General features: G+C 46.2%; 3 protein-coding genes across 4 annotated transcripts in view; 2 read left to right on the forward strand and 1 right to left on the reverse strand.

Moving 5' to 3' along the window:
* The window catches only part of SHTN1 (shootin 1), a 96,765-nt gene extending 92,247 nt beyond the window's left edge, over nt 1-4,518 (forward strand). Inside the window, exon 17 of one of the 2 annotated variants that reach the window (XM_080641024.1) lies at nt 4,276-4,518. In XM_080641024.1, coding sequence (XP_080497150.1) covers nt 4,276-4,402 — 127 coding nt within the window. In that variant the 3' untranslated portion in view covers nt 4,403-4,518. The remainder of the gene's footprint in view (nt 1-4,275) is intronic. The other variant, XM_080641026.1, reaches the window with a different exon arrangement.
* On the reverse strand, nt 1,704-25,023 carry ENO4 (enolase 4; the record flags this gene model as incomplete). Its single annotated transcript, XM_080641029.1, has 14 exons — nt 1,704-2,024; nt 3,763-3,880; nt 4,644-4,711; nt 6,329-6,524; nt 7,832-7,957; nt 10,286-10,453; nt 12,374-12,430; nt 14,507-14,560; nt 15,995-16,126; nt 16,221-16,390; nt 18,051-18,208; nt 20,161-20,351; nt 21,374-21,502; nt 24,859-25,023. 14 exons carry the CDS (start codon nt 25,021-25,023, stop codon nt 1,876-1,878), a joined length of 1,881 nt encoding a protein of 626 aa, XP_080497155.1. The 3' UTR covers nt 1,704-1,875.
* HSPA12A (heat shock protein family A (Hsp70) member 12A) overlaps nt 24,864-25,118 on the forward strand; it is a 113,579-nt gene continuing 113,324 nt past the window's right edge. Inside the window, exon 1 of the mRNA XM_080641019.1 lies at nt 24,864-25,024. Within this exon, the coding sequence (XP_080497145.1) occupies nt 25,022-25,024 (3 nt within the window). The 5' untranslated portion in view covers nt 24,864-25,021. The remainder of the gene's footprint in view (nt 25,025-25,118) is intronic.

Here is a 25,118-nt window from a genome sequence, read left to right on the forward strand (position 1 = left end):
ATCCCTCTGTCATTTCTTAAAATGGGATTTGACTAGTTTCTTTCATCTCTTTTATAGTTGATATCTTACAGACGATATATTTGCTTTATATCTATTACCTATTACATAATAAATGTAGACACAGAGAGAAAGTGGAAACGGTGCTTATCACATTAAATTTTTAAGTTAAAATGCTACCTACCCACTGGTGGCCCCAGTCCTCAAGTGCGGTCAAGGTGAATGGGCTGTGCTCTGTGTTGAAATTAAAGTGCTGATCGGGTTGAGGTCATCAATCACCTCATTGGTTAATTTTATTTAACTGTTTACTTAGTTGTACATTTTTTCCCCTGGTTTCAGTCATCCAATTATAATTTGTATCATAGTTCCAGGGCATGCTCTTATATGATCTCCCATGTTTCATGCATGTGTGTATGCACACCCATGTACATGTGCAAAGGCTATGTGAACCCAGTCTGTTCCTCCTGCCTTTAAGATGGACTTTCCCTCCAGTTTCTCACACCCCCGTTTGCTGTAAGCGGCAGGAGAGGCGGTAGCAACCACAGCCTGGACGCTCTTCTCCCGGCATGGAGTGAGACCCCACTCCTCCTGCCCGGGCTCTGGGAGACTCGGCCCCGGAGCCGACCTTGAGTCACTGCTTCGAGGGAAAGGCCTGGGCATCAGACCGTGACTTTTCCCTGTTAGTCCTCTTCAAGAGGAGAGGTCCTCAGTGCGTTTAGCGAAAACATATAGCATATACCAGAAATCTACATTTAGCCAACTCTCCCACAGGTCAGTATATAGCAATTTATATATAATTTTTGGGTAAAGCAAACGATAACTTTTAACAGAGAATCTAAACCATACAAAGCAGGTGGTATCTGTAGGTACGTGATTGAGTGAGTTCATTTCTGTTCCTTCTCTGCTGGCTCACAGCGGGGTAGGGCAGTCACCCTGCCAGTGCACTGTCTTCAGTCACCTGTCAGGTGCTGTCATGTAAATAAGTGAGCATTTAATTCCCTTAAGAATAGTTATCCATCCATGCATGTGTTTATTCACTACACTCATTCCTGTCCCGAGAAGGACTGAAGGAGTCTCCCAAGGATATACATAATATAAGAAAAACTAACATCTAGCAGGGGTCCTCAAACTTTTTAAACAGGGGGCCAGTTCACTGTCCCTCAGACCGTTGGAGGGCCGGACTATAGTTTAAAAAAAACAAAAAACTATGAACAAATTCCTATGCGCACTGCGGGCCTGGAACGAGTCGGCTGCTAAGCAGGACAGGCAGCGGCACCCAGCGGGCCGGATAAATGTCCTCGGCGGGCTGCATGTGGCCCGCGGGCCGTAGTTTGAGGACCCCTGGTCTAGAGAGAGGAGGGAATCGGGGCAAAGGCAACTGCTTGGCTGTTACACAGGAAGGTGAAACGCTCATACGTCTGCGTGAGGTTGGCTACAAAACCGTGTCTGTGCTTCCTAGCACAGGCGTGTAAGGTAAACACAGATGCACACATGTTCCTGGCACAGAGAGCTCCTGGTGTAAGAGATTTGCTTTTCAGAGATGTTTTCCTTTGTAAAGGGTGAGGTGTTTGCACTGAGTGTGGAGCTGGCAACAAAAGTCCCAGATCCTTTTACTAGGTCACCCCCTTCCCTCCCCAATGGACAGAGCAGGTACGTAAACAAACCCCCCCGGAAATGTGATGGCTGTGAGACACAGACCACAGACAGGCAGAAACGCTACATGTGTATTTCACCAAATGGTAAAGGAGAAGCAGCACACAACTCAGTGAGGTTTTGGAGCAAAACCAGAATGAAGGAGACATACTGCAGAGCTGCCGGCCTGCTAACATGGATGTGGCTGTGAGTGGTGTGGACAGCCCGGTCCAGAGGTGCTCGTGCTCAGGTTGATTCCTCTACGACTTCTGTGGGGAAGATGGGCTCCGGGCGCCAGGGCGGCTCACCAGCCGGGGCAGCCGCGGCCTCCCGCTCCTCGGCAGCCTTTTCGTCTTCCTCGTTCAACTGAACAAAGGTGAGTTCTTCTTTGAAACCTGTTAGAAAGCAAGGGCAAAAATGTTGACTGTCTCATCCAATGGTGCCAATTCTGACGTCGTTTGATTTAAAGATCATCCTCAGACATGCCCAGAGGTGTCACTCCACCATCAGAGAGGGTTCTAGAACCATTCAAATGGGCCTGTTTTGGTTATACGTGAACTGCAATACACTTGTTCCTCTCGGTGTGCGTTGCACACTTTCACAACCTTCTGGGACATTCTACACGCAGCAGACTTGGGCAGTGGCTTAGCAGGAAAGGCTACGAGGAAGAAGATGAATTAGAGGGAAGGCCAGTCCTGTACATGAGCATAAGCCTTTGCTGACTGACTACTCCATGGTAAGCGAGTGCAGACTTAGACTGTGCTGGTCTGGTCCCCGCGGGCAGGGACCGTGTTTTCTTAGCTGTTTTCCCAGCGCTTGGTTTGTTAATGTTTATGGAGCACTGCCAGTGTCCGAGCATTCTCATTCATCTGTGCATCCATTCCGGGAAGCCCAGGGGCCTGCGCTGCCACCAGGGAGGGCTGGTCCCCGGTCAGGAGGGTCCTTCTTGATGCCTCGAAGTGGCTGTTTCCCTCATGGTAGGTCTGGCTGGAGAGGTGATAAGTCATGTAAGGAGCCTAAGGCTTCCACGAGTCAGTATGACATAAAAAATAACCGGGTGATGTGCAGGAAGAATATAATGTCACCTGTTTGAAACAACAAGCCTGTGTCACACACCAAACAACACCAAGTAATTTTTGACTACCTTTACGTGACTCAGAAGTGGTCTCTCAATCATATCTTTCTTTTCTGTGAATCTTGGGGTGTGTTTCAAGATCATGACACATGTTAAACAAGACAAATTTATAATCACAAGTTCTGTTGGTTTCTATGTATTTTTTCTCTTTAATGTATGTGTTGAGTCATAAAGTAGGACTGCCTCCTTGCTTCCATTGGTGTGCTCCACAATACATTCTATAATGCGTCTACCTCCTTTCATAGATTTCATTTATAGCTTCCAAGAAAATGTCATGTTTTAATTGTCGGCACTATTTAAATAACATATACTGTCTTCAGTATACCAATTCATCTATTCTATCTTAAAAGACAAAGTAGCTTTAGAACTCCACAATAACTACTGGTTTCTTTTAATGTCCCTGTGTGCTACAAATGTGCTTTTGGCCATCACCATCAATGATATAAAAGGTAAAATTGCGTATTTGGAGTGTTTCTCTCCAGTTCAGCCAGTATACAAGGTGATCTGACCCATGCAAACTTACAAAGGTTTCATCTCCTAAGTGGTTGGTTCATTTCTCTTGAGACCACAGCCTTCCCAAAGTACAGCATTAAAATGAACACGCTGCCTACTCGTCTTCAGTGAAATGAGTGGTTTCCAAAAGCCACGAGGAAAACCTGCCTTTCATTTTCCTGTGCTGTGCAGAGAAACCTCCGCTCTGATTTGTACCGCAACAAAAGGTAGGCTTGGCGATTCCAATCAATCAATCCTATTGAACAGCATCACGCAGCCTATTTATCAAGACGAACCGCCGGCCAGAGTTTTAAACATTCAGGTAAATAGATAATCCATTAAGGAAACAATACACATTGTGGCAAATGCCATCCTGGTTTGTCAGCTCTTATTTCTAGTCTTTGGAGTCCCCTGCCCTCCTGCTGGGGGACTTCTATTCCCTCTCTTCCCATCTTTGTTCTCTTATTCACGGGCAAGTGAAAACAAAGCAAGAAGGCAGCACATACCCAGTGTTCCGTTCTGGGCAAGCTCTTCCTCTATAGTGAAAATGCGGTTGTACTTGGTCACCCGTTCTCCGCGAGAAAGACCTCCCAACTTGATAAACTGGACACCCAGTCCTACGGCCTTAAGCAGGGGGAAAACAACTTATTTTAATTTATTTATTTATTTATTTATTTATTTATTATTTATATTTATTTATTTAATTTATTTTTTCATTTCAGAGAGGAAGGGAGAGGGAGAGAGAGATAGAAACATCAATGATGAGAGAGAACCATTGATCAACTGCCTCCTGCATGCCCCCTACTGGGGGTCGAGCCCGCAACCTAGGCACGTGCCCTGGACAGGAATCGAACCTGGGACCCTTTAGTCCGCAGGCGGACGCTCTATCTACGGAGCCAAACTAGCTAGGGCAAAAAACAACTTTTTTGAAATGGAGAAGTCACGTTTTGCTAAAAGGACACTGTCCCTGTGTGCTACTTGGGTGTTTCTCTTATCACTTCATTTTTTTTGTCTTACAGAGGCAAGGGGGCCCGCTTAAAGCTGAGGGTGTCGCACAGAGAGTGTGACTGCATCGCACACCTCACTGGCCGTGTAGGCACGCTGACGGCACCTAAGAACATGCTGGCCTTTCTCACTTCATTTTAGGAGGTGAGACGGCAGGCGCACAGCCCAGCCATTTAAGCATGCTCATCATTTTCCCCAGGACTTCCATTTTTCTTCTTTTTAAAAGGTCCAAGTTTAGCTCTTCGCAAAAGGGAGGAGGCAAGCCTATTTTGTGAAAGGTTACAGGCCTTTCTCCGCCAAAGCCTGTATTTCTCTGAAATACCAGTTCCCGATAAAAGCAGTGTTTTGGCAATTCTGCAGCTGACCAGCCTACAGCACTTACCAGGTCCACGAGGCTGTCATCAGAAGACTCCCCTTCCGTGCTTCCAAAGACGGCCACGTGCTTCTTACCTACAGGCAGAGGAGTTCGTTTCAGCTTCCCACGGCACAGAAACAATTTGCATGTGCATGAGCCTCTGAGAGCAATATGTAAAAATGTCCAGAGATTTCAGAGTTTCCCGTGACAATTCGATTGTTTGACCACCTAAGGATTCTAACCCAAATATTTGCTTTCTCCCCCCCAACCCCGGTTTTATCTGTTCACCCCTTTCCAGTAGCTTGGATGCTAAATACTAAACGAATGCTACATTTTGTCAAATTTAAGGTATGACAAATTCTAAGATTCACCATTATTACCACTAAAGGGGGGAAATGCTCAAATTAGACCGATAGCATTTCTAAGATGTACCACAGATGTACGCCAGGATTCAATTTCGTGCTTGTTCAATGAAGAAAAGTGCATCTTTGAGTCAGGACACTCTAAGTGCAAGGGGAATCGCATGGGGAGTTGATGTACCTAATGAATTTTACAACTCACCGTGTAGAATTTTATTCAAAGGAGCCTGTCATTCTGAGTGTTGACTTATCAGAAGAGCAGCATTGAGAGCATTTAATCATTTCAGGATCTCTAAACCCCTCGGAATTTACAAAAGTCTACAAGGAGTGTGAGCCAAAGTTCTTCCTACAGGGACAGTGTTGGTGTGTTTGGAGGCGGGAGCTATAGCAGCAATCTGAAGTGAGTGATGGTCTGACTGCCGAGTGGTGGGCCCTGGACCAGGGCAGCCTCTGGCCTGGGGTCTACAGGCCTTTCATCCCTTTCTCCGGCACCCGCCCAGGCCCCTCGATGCTGGTCCCACTTTGAGTCCTGCTCCAGGTCTGAGACTAGCCTTCTGCCTACTTCCTGATATTTATGTTTCAGGGACTGTGCATCCGTGAACAAGACTCCCATGAACTCATGGAAGTTTCCAGCCAAGTGGTGGATACTCGGCATTAAATAATTGTACGAGTAATTGTGGCCAGTACTACGAAGGGGAAATATAAGCTGCTAGGAGAAAGGTTTACTGCAAGGGGTGGAGGGAGTCAGGGAAGGCAGACCCGGCGTGGGACAAAAGGAGGTTTCCAGTTATTTGTGCGGCCAATAACAATAATAAATAATAATACAGGAATCAACTCTGTTTCATGTACTCACACTGTAAACCTCCTCCTGCCCCACCCTGTGTATGCCAAGAAGAGGTTTCCCTTAAGGCAAGAAGACCTGAAGGGTCAGGAGTAGCGGGCCACGTAACAGGACCGGGCAGAGCATTCTAGGCTGAGGGAGCAGCATGTTGAAAGACCTCAAGGTGGTCAAAGTTTGAAACTTTTGAGGAATTAAAAAAAAAAAAAAAAAGAGCCAGGGTGGGCAAGTGGGATCCCTGTCCTGTGAGGTGCAGCTGAGAGGGCGGTGGCCCACACCTTTGTGGTGGCCCTCTCTGAAGGAGATGCCCTCCGGGGCTGGGGCTGGCAGGGGGCGCTGTGGAGTGACGAAGCTGCTTTTATTTTCCAGCACCAGCTCTCTCATAGGCGGTGGGGTTTGTTTTTTCCTTCCCAGGTTCACCCCATGCTCTTTCTTAGCCCCCGTACAGCCTGTTTTTGGCTTCCTGTATAACCGAGTTCGTGCTGAGTCTTTGCGACCTCTGCTTTTTTACTCACTGTCGATGAGGTTGCTTATTTCCACCAAGTCGGACATCGTGGTTTGATTGGTGTGTTTTATGATCCGCCCACTGGATTTGGGGGTGCTGATGTTGCCTTCCTCTAGAAGTTTGGAAATGCTTTTGGAGGCACTTCCTGCAATTATGTAACACCTGGAACCAAGAGCATTATAGAGGCTGTCCCACTGTTCAGAGTCCTGGGTGAATATTTAAGAGTTGATCGTTACAAGGTATTGAACACAACCACAGAACAACAGGAATCATATAGCACATGCAGTTGTACGCCTTTCTGAGATAACACACAATGGCTTTCTTTCGCACCTGCAGCTGAAGGGTGCCTACACCACAGCCACACAGGTTAACGAGCTTCTCGGAACAGAAACTTAACATGATTACATTTGAGCGTAAAGATCTAGTGAATAAAATGTTTATACACATTAGTTGCTATTCTCCACGTTGATTCCGAAGCTCTACAAACCCAGGCTTTCCCCACCCACTGTATTATCCATAATGTTGCTAAAGATTGGCTGGTTAGAAGATGCCACTGTTATTTCTGGTAAGCAGACACGATGAAAGCGCTGAGCTCAGCTGTGTCCCCTGCAAGCGCCGGGGCGGAGCTGAGGCTGTGAAAGGGAAGACGGGACTGAGACCCTGGGGCTCCCAGGCAGACCCGGCACTCTTCCTGCCCCCCAAATGTGAAACCGTGTGTTATCCCAGAGAGGGTGTCTGTTCAGTTTATCTAATGGTTCTCACACTCATAAATCAAGAATTTCGGTTTTTCTCTTGAAGGGAGAGAGATGGTCTTCTGTGGCACATAAACAACCCTTGTTAGAGGCATTAGCTTGAACAGATTAAAATAAATCAAACTTCTTAAAAAACATATGGCTTTGTTACTCTTCTGCATATGTAGTAACCGGATGTAGGTTAAAAACAGTTGGCCTAGTGCAGTGGTCGGCAAACCGCGGCCCGCGAGCCACATGCGGCTCTTTGGCCCCTTGAGTGTTCTAATGCCACTTCTTCAAAATAGACTCGCCCAGGCCAAAAACCGACTTCTGCACATGGGCCACGAAGTTTCAATCGCACTGTACGTGCGTGCCCGCATGTGGTATTTTGTGGAAGAGCCACACTCAAGGGGCCAAAGAGCCGCGTGTGGCTCACGAGCCGCGGTTTGCCGACCACTGGCCTAGTGGAAGTCCTGTTTCCATGAGCACTTGAAAATGATCTATGATTAACCTACTGAAGCTCCGGCTAGCACAGCGGGCTCAGTGGCCATCAGTTAAGTTGCTTGTAAAAGTACGGATACTTCCGAAGTGCCTGGGGATAGCTTGCTTCATTCTGTGGACAGGCACACTCCTAGTCATTGTGTTTCATTTGCTTAGTAAGTGCCTTTTCCCATCAATGCCGGAAGCAAGCAACTCATTCCCAGCCCAGATTACAACACATTTCAAAGGACAGATCCAAAAGAATGAGATTTTATTATAAAATTCAAAGCGAATCCTTTTACCTCTTTCCTGAAAGGATCAATTAAGGCGATAATTGAAGGGAACTTGCTGATCAGATCCACATACAGGTCAACCATCTCAGTGGTGTTTTTGTATGTTCCCATCATCACTTCATACTTTCCCTTACTCTGGTGAGTATAATGAAGATATTAGAGGGTAAACACTGAATTCCTCAAATGTTAAAAATGGGGTTCAAATACATGTTTATTCATTTCACATAAAAGACTGCAAGCAGATTCTTTTCAGGCCATATCCACATATGTACTTTTAACATCTGTTACATATTAACCTGGGGAAAGCGAGTCACCATCCCCTTTGATGCCCCAGTGACTTTGGATGAAGCCTTCTGCACACAAAAAGAAGAGGAGAGTAGGAGGGGAATGATTTCTTCCTTAGGTTTATGATGTGGTGCTTAGGTAAATGGGCAACAACGTTAAGTTCATAAAACAAACCACAGCGCCACGCAAACCTGCCCACTCGCCGGAACCCACCATCTTCCAACCCACACTGAACAAGCCGATTTCTTCTACGGGGAATATTCTAAAATTTGAAAAGGGGGCCAGGCTTTTGAAAGATAAAGTGATTTATGTGAAGGCACTCCTTTCTCAGCACGCAGGTTCTAGTAGTACCAGTACTGTCTTGAAAGTGTAATTCCAGTGCAACCCCATTCCTTTGAAGTCTGGTGAGCCCCCAAGTCATTAGGTACAGAGGTTAGCAGCGCTACGGGATCTGTGTGGGTTCTCTGTAAAACAGCACCTTTCCTCCAAGGCTGTGTTCAGGGATGGCACCTGGGACCCTGAGGGAGCTGGAAGGGAACGGAATGGCTGTTTGGTTTGCTAGTGACTTCCTGCTGCTGACGCTAATGGACTGGACTCCACTGGGATTAAGCAGGTTCTTGAGAAATCCATAATGCAAAGGATTTCATCACTTTTTTCACATTGAATAGCATCAAGGACTTTTAGTTTCTTTGTTGTTGTTGTTGTTAATTCTCACCTGAGGATATTTTTCCATTGATTTTTAGAGAGAGGGGGAGGGAGGGGAACGGACACACCCCCACCAGGGCCTGGGATGGAGCCTGCAGCCAAGGAAGGTGCCCTTGACTGGAATTGAACCTGGGACCCTTCAGTTCTCAGGCTGACACACTCTCCACTGAGCCAAACCCGCGAAGGGCAAGAACTTTTAGTTTCTATACTTGAAGGTTTTAAACTCTTATCTTGTCAGTAAGGAAATGCTAGACTTTGAACTAACATTATTGTAAGAATTATCTGATGTCAAGCTAATACATTTTACTCAATCTGAGCAATAAATGCCCATTCAAGTTAGCACTAGGAGTCAGTATATTCACAGTTCTTGGTATACGTTGCTGATGAAAACATGTAATTATTTTTCTTAATGGTATGCCTAGGAACCAGTCATTATGTGAAGAACAGGAAAGTACATTAAACATTCCGTTATGTGCTTAGTTTCTTTAGAAAAGTAAAAGAACTTGTAGAAATCAGCTGAAACTTAGGGTTCCTATATACCATTCAGCTTTTCCTTTGAAGTTGAAAGTTAGAATGCTAAATCAAAGCGAAATTCTACTTGGTCATATCCCCTGAATTTGACATTAATTACCAAGTCACCATAAGTGCATATGAACGTGCTGGGCATTTTCTAAAACCTGGACTCAGCATTTATGTATTTGGAAATGGGAAGTATGTGTATGTGTGTAAAACAGACAACCTGTAATAGCTTTCCTGGCATAACTGTTTCCCACATTTAAAGGCTAATTGTTGATAAAGTCCCCCAAGGAAGTGAGGGTTACAACATTCTTAAATAAAACTGTTTTCCATTCTCTTGCTTTTTAAAATAACTTCATGTGGTGTGGTCCCTAGGTGAAGTTTCATCACGAACGCTCTGCCCTACCCCAGACTGTGGATAACACTGTGATGGGTTTAATTAGGTATATTCTCTAAATATACCAATAAACTTCAATAACTTGGAAATAGTTTTATATTTAAAAAGTGAGTCACAGCACAAACTTCGAGAGCCATGTGTCTAGAAGGATTTATCAAGTCACATTTACAACGGATCTACTTTTCATGCTTGAAAAATTCAGTATTTACCAAGTGATTGTACTCAGCAAAACATCCCAGTCCGTGAAATTATGTCTCAGTAGCTCTCATGATTGCAATGTGAGCAACCCATTCTAGTCACTTTTATTACAGAATGTCTATATATACTTAAGGTGTTTTCTGTTCATTTTAAAAATCATGTATATGGTCATATTATTCTCTGGTCAGTAGCTAACTTGGCTTTCTCAACTCCATTTATATTTGGGAGCCCCCACCCCCTGAAATGAACAACAACAAAAAAGGATCTGTTTGAAAAATACACAGATCAGCTCTTCCTTTGAGTTTTAACTTAAAAATAATGTGACATCAACATAAAGCAAATGTTCTGGAGAAGAAACTTACATAGTCCACCAGCTCATGCGCAGCACAGTTGATGGCCAGGTACAGATTTGTCCCCAGTTCTAGCCCCAGGTTCGCACAGATTCCTTGTATGAGGAGCAGGGGCTGCTCTATGGTGTCGTAATTGACGGTCAAGCAGCCCAGATGGGACATCTTGCCAGTGATCGGCTGCTGCAAGGTCAAAGGAAAATGACGAGTGTAAGCACAGCACGTCACGTTCTGGGAGTCTCCCGAGTTGGGCACATTTTAGAAACAACTCGGGGGGGGGGGGGGCGGGGGGGGGGGGGCGCTCCTCTGATTCTGGATTAATCCTCTGTCTCGGTCCCACTCGCCTCCGGGTGACCTCCGGGCATAGGTTTGCCCCGTGGTGTCTGGGAGTAATTTTCTTATTTTACTTGCTGAGGTTTTGAGCAGGGTCTGGAGAACACACTTTCCTGTCTTCTGGGTGCCCATGTTACCGCTGTACTGGCTCTGCCCTGGCTCACCTGAGCTGCACCACCAGGTTGGTGAATCTCCAGGCTGTCTGTCCCTGCAAACGTCTGTCCTGACTGTCCCTCACTCTGCCCTCTTCCCCCAGACCTGCTCTTTCCCGTGTTCCCTTTTCCTTTAGTAGAATATAACTGCTAACACTTGGCACTGCGGCCCTCCTTCAGGAGAGGTTTCATTTTAAAAAGGATTGAAGACTTCAGCTCAGAGGATGCAGCTGAGGATGGATTTCAGTGGAAGAAGATCTGAGGAGTCAAAGGACCCCAGGGCAAGGCAGCCACGTGCTTCTCCTGGGAGGTCAGCCTTGATGTGCCTGTGTCATGAACCGCCACTGTGCAATTATAACACAAGTTGAAGCAATATCAGTAGTTCTGAGGGCTTAAGGGTGTGTGTGTGTGTGTGTGTGTGTGTGTGTGTGTGAACCACACTCAAGAGCAAATGTGAACTTAGATATAAATATCCCCTTTTTACTGGCAATAGCCCTAGTTAATTCTAAGAACCATCCAACATTTTTATTGTTGTCGTAATATTCACTGGAGGATATTTTTCCCATTGATTTTTAGAGAGAGTGGGAGGGAGGGTAAGGACAGAGATAGCATCGATGTGAGAGGGACACATAGATTGATTGCCGCCTGCACGTGCCCCAAGAGGGCCAGGGATCGAGCCTGCAACCAAGGTACGTGCCCTTGACTGGAATCAAACCCGGGACCCTTCAGTACATCCAACATTTCTAATGTTAGTGAGAGGAACCTTCTACTCGACAAAGGAAGAATTGGGGAAATTCTTGTGTTCAGAGCACCCACAATACCAGCCGTGGGCAAACTACAGCCTGCGGGCCGGATCCGGCCCGTTCGGCTGTTCTATCCGGCCCGCGGAGCCGAAAGAGCGGAGGGTTCTCTTGCTCTCCCCTCCGCTCCTTTACTTTGAATTTATATTAGTTCACACAAACACTCCATCCATGCTTTTGTTCCGGCCCTCCGGTCCAGTTTAAGAACCCATTGTAGCCCTCGAGTCAAAAAGTTTGCCCACCCCTGCACAATACCAAAGGACCAACTGATAAAGTTCAACTTGTCTCCCAAGGCTCTTGCAGCCAGCATGGCACATTTTCCCAAGAACAGTGTGCCTAACTCTCCTGGCAAAATCTGAGATCTGGCAATGTGTCATCGGAAATGGTGCCTCAGTGCCTTCAGGACCAGACGTAATGAGTGGCTATCTTTCTGTGCCTTTCTCTCCTTGGTAGTCGTCTGATTAAAATTGAAAGCACCTGATATGTCTTTCATCTCGTTAGCAGAGAGATTCAACTTCCCCAACACTTTGCCTCAGGTTTCAAATGTAACCCTGTTACTCAGAATGCTTCTCTGAGACGTCGGGTGGCCAGACGCCTGCCGGCAGAGAAGGCCGGGGCCCAGCCTGCTGGCAGAAAGGCGAGGCGGAGTGGTATTCCAGCTCTCGCTTGCCTGGTTCAGTGCTCCTGGTTTAGTGCAGACTCCCCCTTGCATTAGCCCTGGTCCTGGAGCAAAGTGACTGTGGGAGAGCCCACGGGGCAGGGAATACACGGATGAACTGCATCACATACAAGGGTGGTAACCAAAGGCATATACTGACCTGACCTCTTTTGCCTCCGTTATGCCCTTTCTTCGTCTCTGCTTTTGGAGGAGGGGGCTGTGGGACAGAAGATAGTGGGGTATCACTTATCTGTGGGCAGCAAGCAAAGCTCAGGTCCTCTGGCCTCTGGCCAGTCACACTATGAATCACACACACACACACACACACACTCAAAAGCCAACCCCCCCGCCCCTTATAGGAGCCAGCCACTCCCTACTTTTAGAAACCCTAAAATATTTCTCAAAATCAGGCACATGTTCCCACTAGTTAAGCCTTACCTCCTGCCTCCAATCATGTCTATGGGGCATATAGATGCTTGTTCATGCATTTCTACTCATATAAATAAAGTATTACTCATACCAAGTCCCCTCCATGCCCGTAAGGAATAAGACCACCGTGGGATTTGCTTTCACAGGCCCAACATGTTGTTTCAAATATTATCAGGGTGCGAACAACTTTCTCCTACAAGGGGGAGGAGGGTTGGCTTTTGAAAACAGCCAAGGGTCATTAAATCGGGTGACTCTGATGTGTGTTAAAGTCAGTTGAGATGAACAGCAAAGATATTTCCCAAAGAAACGTTCCCACAACTTGGGGGAGTGATAAGGCTGCACTTTCTTGTCGAGCATTTACTGGTTATAAACGGGGTCAGGTTTGTCAAAAATCAGCATGGTTCACACTCAAGTACGTGCAAATACAACTATCCTGCTCTTTGCGCCATGGAGTCAGGTGAACGTTCTCTCCCCTGGTAGAAATAACAGAGGAGTGGGTCCACGTGCCAGGCAGGAGAGACACAGTGGTGAACAAGGCAGACATGGGCACGGTGGGGAGCTGGTGGCAGGGGTGACCGGCTCTACCAGTATTTGAATTTTCAAGCACGGTCATGAGCTACTTGTATAATCAAAAGGCAGTAAGATGTCTGAAAGTCGGGCTGAATGCAGAAAGCTCAGATAACCTGAATTTCCTCATCCTCCAGGCCGGATTTCCTCCACCTGCTCTGATAACCACCACCAGTATGTATTGCTCACTGTTATGCCAGCTCCTACTCTGAGCACATTGCTTGTATTGAACTCATTCACTCCTCACAGTCTCCCCATGAGATGGGCAGTCATTGTCACACAGCTAATGAGGGGCAAGGCAGAGTGCAAGGTCAGGGTTAACTTGTCCAAATCTGCAGGTGGGTCACCCATAAAGAGGATTGCATTCTGAATAGTGTCACAGAACCTGGCTCCAAGCTGGTGCTTAAAGCAATTCTGGTCAACTGTATGGCTTGCTCCCCAACCCCATCACTACACGGGAGGGAGGTGCCCCCACCTGCATGGACTCTGTGCCGTCAAGACAGCATTGGAGCCAAAGTTCCTTCAAGTCCCCATGCTATCATGTCTCAGGCCCCATCCTAAGGGGCTGAAGGGCTAGGGCTTGCAAAGCCTCATGCTAAATGGATGGGAGATCCCGGATTGGATCCTGGAACGGGAAAGGGACATTAGTGGAAAAAACAGTGAAATTTGAATGAAGTCTGGAGTTTAGTTCATAGCAATGGGCCATTTTGGTTTCTTAGTTTTGACAAACATGCCATGGTATTATGTCCTGTTCCGTTATGTCCTGTAACACTGGGGGAAACCGGGTGGAGGGGTATTTGGGAACTCTGTACCACGTCTGCAGATTTATAGACAAGGATCGGATCCCTCTCCTGGCCTCAGCCCTGCCTGTCAACGATGGCACAGCTGGCAACTCACAGCTGCCTGCCATCCTGCCTCTGTGACCTTCCCCCTCAAGGGCTGCTTGGCCAAGGGCACTTGTTTGCCCAACACTGGAACTCTAAGCAGACACAAGAGCCTGTGCCTTCACTGTTATTCCAAACTGCCTCTCACGTCCTAGGGGCCAAATCCTTTCTTTCCCTATGAATCCTAAGGATGATCTTAGCATAGAGCCAGCTGCCTCAGAAATCAAAATGAGACTAAGTACCATTATAAGCTGGATCCACAGCTTATAAGCTTGGCTCATATGGGAAACCCAAAGCAAATGAACACATTTTCCATATAACACCATTGACTTAATTCCACAGCCAACTATAATTTGGGCACTAGAAGTTATATAAGCGTCAGTAACCAGAGGCCATCGATTCTCTTTACTTACCGTTTCAATTGTCTTGCTTATTTGTTTCTGAATTTCCATAAGCATCTCCACACTCTGTAAGTAGAATAAACATGATCTTCCACAACTGCAGTCCAGAAGTTTTAAATATAAAAATTTTCACTACACACAGCTGTTTCTAACTCAGAATATTTGTAGGGTCCCTGACAAGATCTACGAAATCAAAAGATTAGATGCTAATCGTCAGCCCTCAGTTTCCATCCATCAAACATGAATGAGAGGCTCTTCCTCCTCAGTATCCTCTCTTCATTGTCAGAACTGGCTGGTTCCGATGGTTGGATCAAGTTCACTTCACTCTACTTCGCTGTCTCCTGACGGGACCTTCTTGCACTACCCGTCACAGGTCACGAAGGGATTCTGCATGATCGTGTTTGAGTTCCTATAAACCCATGGACGGTCATTTAGAAAGTGGAAAAGCGTATTCTGATGACAGTGGGATCTGCATAGGAAGCAGATAAAGAACGGTGGGCCAGTGCTCTGGTACCCACACAGCACACCGAGTCTTCACTACAGGAAAGATCCCGGCGCCAGGATCTGAACTTGACCTGACAGATGGTGAGCCAGAGATAAATCCTAGTCTTCGGCAACTGACAAATTGGGAGGCAATGGTTATTCTTTTTTAAAAAGAATTCTTTACCACAGACCATCTTGGGGTTTAAAAAACAATGATTTTTCACTGTATCACTCTGTATTAGCAGAGAGGATGGAGCTTCCTGTACTTTTTCCCTAAACATCCCCTTTAGAACATAAACACTGAGTTCTCCCCAATACCTACTTAGTAGAATACTTCAAAGAAGGATATTGCCCTAGCTTGTTTGGCTCAGTGGATAGAGCGTCAGCCCGGGTTCGATTCTGGGTTCAAAGGGTCCCGGGTTCGATTCCGGTCAAGGGCACATACCTCAATCCTTGGGTATTAACCAAAAAAAAAAAAAAAGGATATTGACTCACTCAGCCAAGACATGAACAATATAGACAATAGCACACCGCTAAGTAGTAAAAATGCAACTTAGCGTTCCTTCATTCCATATTCCATAAACATGCACTAACCCTCTCTTCTGTGCCTGGCAATCTGCCATCTGTCATCTTCGGGCCCTGGAGTTTCTAACTTGGCAGAATGGGCTGCTAGGAAAGTGCCAGCTCCCTCTTGTTGCTGCTGGAGTCATGGACCAGATATCTCAGCTCTCCCAAAAGAAGGCTGTGAAGTTACACTAAGCAAGTGGCTCCCCTGTGAGTCACTAGCATGAGTCAGCGGTGTAATGAAGCAGAGATCCTAGGTGGTCTAATTGTGTTCCTGTTTGTTGGAGGTTTTGCTTTCTTCCCATTTCCCTGATTTGTTAAAATATTTTTTTCTCATTTTACATTTAATTCCCTCTCCCTTGGAATCATAAGTCTGGGGACCTGCACTTAAAAACTCATTGACGATAGAGTATATCTTTTTTAGAAAAAGTAGCCTGAGATAATGTAAGGTACTTGTTTAGCCATTAATCCAGGATGGGGTATACAAATCACTTCTTTCATTAAGTTCAGCTTCCCAGGCGATGACTTCCCACAGCTGACCAGAGATACCATTAGCAACGGAATAGTTAGCTTTGCTGGCTGTTCCTAAAATAGGAGAAAGGCAAGAGGAAATGAGAAACATGGTCCATTCAGACCGAGATGCCCAAGCTCCTCGTGATGGAATGTAATGGAGACCAACCTGAGGGTGCTTCAGGGATGCGATACTGAAGTACAGAGGGTTACCGTCCAGCGCGGCACTGGTTTTGGCGACGGCTAGTGACACAGCCCCTATGGCCATGCTGCCACCGAGCACAGGTTCAACAGGTTCCGGAGGTGGAATAGGTTTCTCTGTGATAGAAGTCTTCCGACCTGGAGGGAGAAACATCGATAACAGTTCCTTTTAGGAAGTTTGACTCTAAGCAAACTATTTTTTTAAGGCTTTACTTTACAGATACAAAAGCTCAGCATAAAGAAAGGTTGAAAACTGAGGCTGAGAATAACATATTCTCCACCTCAAACCCCAACAAGTTATCTGTTTGATTTCACTTACCACTCCCCAATGCTCAATCCTTAGGCATGGATTTCACCTCTCTAAGAAATCTGCAGAACATCCAATATGGGCAGATATTGTTATCCCACATTCCCATCTAACAGAACTAGGGCTTAGAGATGTCAAAAGATTTGCCCAATATTTATCAGAAAGTGAAAAAAGAGAGGATTCCAAAGCCTTTGTTTTTCTCTATACCACCACAGCTCTTGTGTACCCAGCTTGATGTTGAACATCTCTTCATGCATAAAACTATATATCTTTCTCACCAGCCCCCAGCCAATGCCTTTTTCTTTTAGAAATGCCTTCAGATCCAATCATCCAGCCAGAATCCTTCATCTTTCACTCTCGTATGTTCTCGGCCACCCAGGCTGAGCAGGTACCACGGAATCCATCATCAGTCTTGTGTCCCTCCTGTCCTTCTTTTCCCCACCGCTACTTGGGTCAAGCAGGTAAGATAAGTGGAGTAAGATGTAAGCACCTAGCGCATGGTAAATGTTTAGCAAGTTACTGGCCCCTCTGAATTCTATACTCTGCTAAACAGTCAGCCATGACAGCAAAGTGCTGTATGTTCTCTTGTGTTCCACGTTGTATCAGTCAAAAGCAACCGCCAAATGAATATCCATTGATGGTCTCTACATGTAACTCCGTAGTGGCTGTCCTCACCCTCCGAGGAGATTGGTCTAACATAATTTTTTTTTGTTATTCTCCAAGGCAATTCTCCTCCCCATCCCAGGCCTCAGCATCTGAATCTGTGAAATAAGAGACTTTGTCTCCTCAGTCTCTTTGGTCCCTTTCTGGTTCTGGTTTTTTATTCAATGGAACCCACATTAAGTGGGTATTTAGTTTGCACTTGGCATCATGCTAGGCACTGGCAGTGCTAAACTGAACAAAGCATGGTTCATGCCCTGAAGGAGCGTGTTCTGTTACAATACAAGCAGCAGCTCCAGAATTAACTTACTAGAGGAACTTGTGGAAGGCATGGAGCAAAGGGCATGAGGACCTCGATTATTTGCTTTACGATAGCAAAGTGTCTCAAATACATTGTTTATTAGCATGTTACATAGGACTGAGAAAATGTTGGTTATCTTTAAATTATGGAGTGGCTTCTTGATGAACTAACGGAAATTTTGAGGGGCAGTTTAAGGTCCCCCCTGCCACCCTCCCCCTCCCTGTCTCCGGCATTGCCACACCATTCAGGGCGCTTTGCGTATTTAGTAAATGCTCACCTCTGGGTAAGAAATATGTTCATCTTACAAAAATAAATTAACAAATAAACGGAGGGTGAGATGGGGTAAAACCCTGACAGCCCAACGCAGACGCTTCAAGCAAGAAAGTGGCGTGGAGGAGGGATGGTGCCTGCCAGTAGCCCAACCTCGGTCTATAGCTAAAGGACTCTAACTCAACAAAGCAGTCTGAGCCTCAGCCTTTTCCTCTCACATGTTTGTTACTAAAGGTTCTGCAAGATGATGAGCCGCTGACCTTGCTTTTGTCCCTTTTTTTTTGCCGGAGGAGGAGGAGGAGGAGTTGGTGGTGGTGGTGGCATCAGAGATGAAGGTATGTGTACTGCTGAGTCTTCCAGGCTCTTTTCCAGTTCTTTTCTCTCCTTATCTTCTTGCACTTTATTTTCAAAGAATGTCCTTAATGGCAAGAAAATAGGGCTGTAGAGTGGCATAGTTAGGAATATCCCTGGTAATTTTGGTCATGTTTTAGTGCTGACCCCAATATGTTCTAATAATTAACTCTGCTGTTTAGCTACTTAAGAACAATCAGCTTCCGTTTCCAAGGCCAAAATATAATGGCGCTATTACGAAACTGTGTTCAAGAGCTGAAATTAATTTTGGCCTGGAAATAAATGTTTAAAGATGTCAGCCTTGTTTTTAAATTATCTGAGATTTGATTCTCTTTGTAACGTAAATTTGAAGATGTGATTTGATTAAGGGCTATTAAATTTTCTTTTTCAATAAAGGACCGTCAGAAGAAAGAACGAGTCAAGAATAGACAAAGAAATATATAGCACTATGAGCGGGACTTCTTTTTTTGGAGGGTGGGGCTTAAAAAAAAACTTTGGGGAAATCTCACTTAGGCACATCTATATGAAATTTCAGTCACACAGAATGAAAAGAGTCTAAAAGTTCCCGTCGACAAACAACAACAAAAAGCATCAATAAGTCAACAAAGACATGGGAATCTGATTTGCATTAGACTAATTAATAATCCAGACGCCAGTGGGGCAGTGACGTTAAAGTGCTGAGAGAAATTGATTTGAAACAAGAATTCTATACTCAGCTAAACTGTCAACCATGAGAGCCAAGTGCTGACATTTTCACACATGTAAGAACTCAAAAACTTTACATCCTTTTCTCATTCTTACTTTTAAAGGATGTAATCCAGCAAGCTAAGAAAGAGGAGGACCTGGGATCTGGCAATAGGAGAACAAGAAAGGGATGTCTTACGGCATCTCTGTAGTGGGTTTAGAGAGGAACCAGTCCAGATGGGAGGTTTGGGGAAGGAAAGCTCTAGAAAAGAAGTAATGTGTAGAATAGAAGGTATGACTGAGGATATAATAATAACAGACAACACACACACATGCACACACACAGAATAAGTGTAATAGCATTCAGAAACCAAAAGCTAATTTTACAAAAAGGTTTTTACAAGGGTCATGATCCAACTCTGAAGCAAACGCAGATATAATGTTATGTACAATTAAGCAAATGATGAAGCTCAGAGAAACAGAATCCAGTTGACCTTCGTTTGGCCAAGAGATTGTGGCACTGGACCTGCCCAAAAGGAAAAGTAAGGCTAGCCTCTACTTCCCTGGGCACTGGACAATACTCACCAAGCCCCACTAAACAGTCCCTTGGTTTTCACATTTCAGAGTCAACCTGTGGGCAAGGTATGGAAGACCTGGTTGTCCGGAGGACAGAAAGTGAGCATCACTCATTCATTGTGACTAAATGGAAGGCGATGGGATGCTCAATGAGGGCAGATGAGGAGGTGGGGAGAGGGAGGGAGGGGACATCCTCTCCAATCTTAATTCTAGTCCTGAGAATCTTTTCACTGAATCCGAAGGAAGCTCAATGCATGAAAAGAGGTTGGAAGTCCTTATGTAGCCTTACACAGTAAAATCTTAATAATGGTTTTCAGAAGAAAAGCAACATTTTATGCTAAAGTTTGCTGCTTTAGCATAGGCTTTTTAACTGACTAACTGCTGTGTCCTGTGGATATGAAAGACGTGTTTATTGACAGGTGAATGGAAAGGAAACATATATATTTATACTGCACACTTACATTTCTTTTTCTTTTTTTTAATCTTCACCCGAGGATATTTTTCCATTGATTTTTTTTTAAGAGACAGTGGAAGAGAGAGGGAAAAAGAGAGAGAAATATCGATGTGAGAGAAACACATTGATTGGTTGCCTCCTGCACATGCCCCCACCAGGGCTCAAGCCTGGGAGGAACCTGCAACCCAGGTACGTGCCCTGTGCGGGGATCGAACCCAGGACGCTTCGGTCTGTAGGCTGACGCTCTATCCACTGAGCCAAACCGGCTAGGACTGCACACTTACATTTCCAAGTGGAAGATTTACCTGAGCACGTGGTCCACCTCAGCCTGGCTGGAGGGCTCTAGGCCCTGAAGCTCCTGGGTGATGGTCTCGTTGACCCACTGCACAGCGATGCTGACGGTATCCAACCTCTCAGCCTCCATCGCTTCAGCTAGCTCGGGCACGGCGTCCTCGTGGACTTCGAAGTGAGTCGCCATCACCACAGAACAAATGCACTGAAAAGAATACAATGTGTTCTACTTTTTCTCCACCTCCTGCGGAAAATGGGAAACGCATCTGACTTTTCATGTGCATGTTTTATCACTACTTTCAAAGGGAAAATAGGATATATAATTTTCCTTGAGGTATTTTTGTAGCTATTGAAATACCATGGAACACAACTTCAGGGGACATTTGAAATTATTGCCTTGTTAAAATCCCCTTGGGCCCTGGCCAGTGTGATCAGTGGTTAGAATGTGGAACCATGCACAGAAGGGTCGTGGGTTTGATTCCTGGTCAAGGGCACATACCTGGTTGCAGGTTCGATCCCCAGCCCTAGTTGGGCCAGCCAATCGATGTGTCTTTTGTTCTCTCTCTCCTCCCCCTTCCCTCCTTCCCTTCCACTCTCTCTAAAAACCAATGGGAAAATATCTTTGGTTAAGGAGTAACAGCAGCAACAACTACAAAACTCCCCTTAGAAAAGCCTTATATTTAAGTTCATTTTTATCACTAGCTCTCCAATAAATAGCGAAAAGTATACCAACAGATTTAATCATAATTATTTTCCTTCCAGAAACTGTAGCAAAATTGTTTTTAATAATACATAGGAATTACTAAAATGTAGCCATTAAAATGAATTATTAAAATTATGAAAATGCATTTTCTTTATGTAGTTCACTCTACACATCTTTAAATCTATATAGAATCTAGATATAAATATATAAATCTATAAACCTATCTGTAGATTTATGGAACTCATCACAGTAATAATGTCAGGTTTTAAAAGGATTTTTACTTTTTTTCCTTTCCTTTCTCCACCTTGGATCGTCTTCAAGTTAGCATGTCATGTCTGTACCATATTACACTGAAACATAATAAAGCCATCACGGTTGACCGTATGGTTCATGCTTTATGTACATGCCTGCCGGAAAATGTATGTGGGTGTGGGTGTGTTTCACAAACACTGTATTTCACAACATTCATTTCCCACAAAATAGACAATAAATGTAGCAAAGAACCCATTTAAGCTGCCTCGTACCTTGGAAAAATTCTGAATGGTGCAGAATATTTCCACTTGGAGGGTGGGAAGCCCCAGTCCATCCAGCACATGCTTCCCCACCACTCTGCAGATGGTGGGTGGCTTCGCAAGTTTAGAAAAGCAGTTTGCCTTCGAAACAGAAAGATAAAAATCAGGATACCACAACTAATTTACCTTTAAAGGTCATTCACAGTTACTCTAGTTTCTAACAAACTCCCCCCGCCACCCTCACCCCGAGTGTCCTCATGCCAGGATGAGTCTAGCTCAGGGGTGGGCAAACTTTTTGACTCGAGGGCCACAATGGGTTCTTAAACTGGACCGGAGGGCTGGAACAAAAGCATGGATGGAGTGTTTGTGTGAACTAATATAAATTCAAAGTAAAGGAGCGGAGGAGAGAGCAAGAGAACCGGATAGAACAGCCGGATCCGGCCCGCGGGCCGTAGTTTGCCCAAGGCTGGAGCTGCTCTGTGGGAACTGTCCTGCCCTCACTCACGGAGATTTGGATGTCGCCTGATGCTGAGTCTCTGGTACATGGGGTGATGTGTTGTCTTTTCGACTCTCAGCAGAAACTCACATGCATTTCTTAAAGGCCCTGTGTCATTCTTTAGCTGGTCCTCACCTATCCCTCCATGATACCAGAGTCAGTTGGTCCCTAGAACACGGATGCATGAAAACTCAAGAAACCTTAAGGGGGCCAGTTTTTATTCCTCCCGGCAAGGCCTCTGATAATTTCATAGTGAAGCGTTATGCACAGGCTGTGTTGCACTGGCCGTCAGTTCACGCACAGGATTACGTGGTCCAAGAGGATTGTTGGAACCTCGGTCATAGCGGTTTCGTTGATGTGGAAGAAGAGCAGGAGCCATGGGGGAGCGATCCAAGAAAGAGAGGGAGGAAGAGAATGAAGCCGAGGTGGAGAGCCCACTCAAGGAGCCTGAGTAAAAGGATTCGAGGTGGTGTTTCTACGCAGGAGCTAAGACAGAAGGTATCGGGCTCTCTAATAAGCACACCAGGCTCCTGACTCAGCATTCCGGACCGGTCTCAAACGGCCAGGGCCTCTCTCTCCACGACCTCTCTCCCTGCAGCAGGGTAATGAAATGTCTTTGTGCGCAGCAGCATGATGGCTAGATTCTAAGAGGGAGTGTTCCAAGACCGCAAGGCTTGTGTGGCAGCACGTACCAAGCCTCTTCATCATGCCTGTCCATGTGCCGCTGATAAGAGCAAGTCACTGAGGCCAAGTTCTGAGTCCATGTGGAAGGGACTCACACAAGTCCATTCACTCTGGTGGTATGGCTCACTGGGGACCACCAAGATGACAGTCTAGTACAGGGCTAAGCATCTGCCTGATTCCCAGCCCCACACTCTTTCACCTGTGAATTTTGTGAGGAAGGAATAAAGAGTATGGCTATTGCCCACAAGGGTCTGAATCCTCTAATCTGTAAGAGAAGCATGCGAGAAATGGCATTTGAGCTCAACACTGGAGGAGGCGCAGTATTTCAACAGGTAGACGATGGGAGTCCAGTGTAGATACTTCTGGTAGATGGACTGGGATAAGCAAAGGGGAGGGAAGTGGGAAACTTCAGGCCTTAGGGAAAAGTGGGCCATATGGAGGAGCCAGGGAGGGAGGGAGTGTTACCGGAGGCAGAGGTGAGCACTATGAATCACACACCAAAAGCTGTTTGATCTTACTCGGCAGGCAAAGGGTAGCCACAGGAGTTTCTAAGCAAAAGACTGATGTTCAGATTTAAGATCCGGAACATTGCTCTGGCAGCACTATGCAGGATGGACTCAAGAGAAGGAGAGACTAGGTGAGAATAAGGCAGGCTCAGACTAGGGCAGTGATAAGGAAAAGGTGGTTGCTTTTTGGCCACCCAAATTCCTTAACAACCTTCAAAGTCCAAGCCAACACTTTCCCTAGACACTACAGCTTACAGGGATCTCCCCCAACCCTGAATCCTTGAATAAGCTTAAGTGATCTGTCCCTCAACCTAGCACACTACTGTGTATCACCTTATCTAGTATCCATTTTAAAAAATATATGGCTTTGTCTCTAACCAAAGTATAAACTCTCAGAGAGCTATGCAAACTGAAGTCCTGGCTGCCTGATAGACTGGGAAGAGCATTACACTAGGGAACCAGAGTCCAAGTTTCCAGTCTTAGCTTTTGCTCAAAGTAGCTATGAAACAAGAGCTCGGTGTCTTTGTGAAAGGAGGAGCTTAGACAAGTTAACTTTCAAGATTCCCTCTAGCAAGAAATAGTGGAGTTCAGAGTTGCATGCATTCATTCACCCTATAAATAGTTTGGGAGTGTCCACCATGTATCAGGGACAAAGACCTGGTTTGATTTCTCCCTCCTGTTCATTGTGCCCCTGGGGAAAATTTAAGGTCATTGGGCCAGTTTCTTTCTTTGTAAAACAGGAACATAATTTTTACCTCACAGGGGTCCCAAGGATTAAGTGAAATAACATATAAAGCACTTAACACAAGGAACTCAATACACACTTCGCTCTCATTCCACCCCCAGCTTTGATGTAATAGGCCATGAGAGAAAAACAAACACTCCTTAAGTATTCTCTGAATCCACTGTCTCCATAAAATGTGCCTTTGTAAACACATCCGGCTTCTTCACAGCATTTACATGCTCTGCTCCTGTCGTACCTCACCACAGTGCAAATTCCTGCTAGTCCCAACCACGCTGCCTTCCAGGAGGCAGGTGTTGGTTAATACTTATGCGTCTGGAAGTGAGAAAACGCTTGCCTTTGTTTCAACTGCTCACTGCTTAGGGCTAAGGTTTGTGCCAGAAATCGCACTGGGCACAGCAACCAGCAAGGTGACAGGAAAAGACACCTGCTCTCCACGGAGCTCACTGTGCATCCAAAAAATGCTACAGGGACTGGGACCGCTGAAGGACACTTAGTCCAGGGCGCAGCAGCCAAGCCTTTGATCTGAAATGGAAGTTTACGTAGGTGGGATCAGGTGGGGACAGGCATCCAGGCAGGAGCCTGGCTTGATGTGAATGAAACTTGGAAGCAATCGGAGCGGGCTGGGTCTGAGGTCTCCGGGTTGGCCAAGGCCAAACCGTAGCGAACGCCGACGCGTTCATCCCGTGATCAAGAGGCCGCTGGAGGTTGGTAAACAGAGCTGCGCGGTGTTAAGGTCTGTGTTTACAAGAACAACTGGCAGCCGGGGCCGGCCGTTCCCGAGGAAGCCTGGCAGGCCTCGAGCTGTCGCCGTAGCAACCAACCCGCCTGGAGCCCACTATCCTCTGCTTCCTGTCCACCACTTTCTTTCTGGAATCTCCTCCGCCCCAGGTTATCCGCTCTGCTTCTGCCCTTCAGGATCGCCTTCCCGCACAACCCCGGTCGCCAACCCCGCGGCAGCGACGCGCATGCGCGAGTTCGCGGCGCAGGCGCTCAGCGTTGCCGCAGCGCGGGGCGGCGGGGGCGGGGGGAGGGTTGGAGGGAAAAGGGTGCTGTCCCAGGTCCCTACCAGGTGCCCGTAGACGTCGGCAGGCTGGAGGTAGAAGGTGGAGTTGAGCAGCTCTTCCAGCCTGCGCGGGACGTCGTTCTCCCGGTAGTACTCCAGAGCCTGCTGCTTCAGCCTCTGCAGCTCCCTAGTGGTCCCACAGCTGCGGCCGCCGCCTTCGTCCCCCATGGTAGGAGATTTCAGGCGACAGCGGGGGTTAGCCTGGGGGCCCGCGAGCGTCTTCCCCGTCGCTAAGCAACGCAACGCCGAGTCCGACCCCAAAT

This window comes from Plecotus auritus, assembly GCF_963455305.1.
Source record: "Plecotus auritus genome assembly, chromosome: 9".
Taxonomy (NCBI): domain Eukaryota; kingdom Metazoa; phylum Chordata; class Mammalia; order Chiroptera; family Vespertilionidae; genus Plecotus; species Plecotus auritus.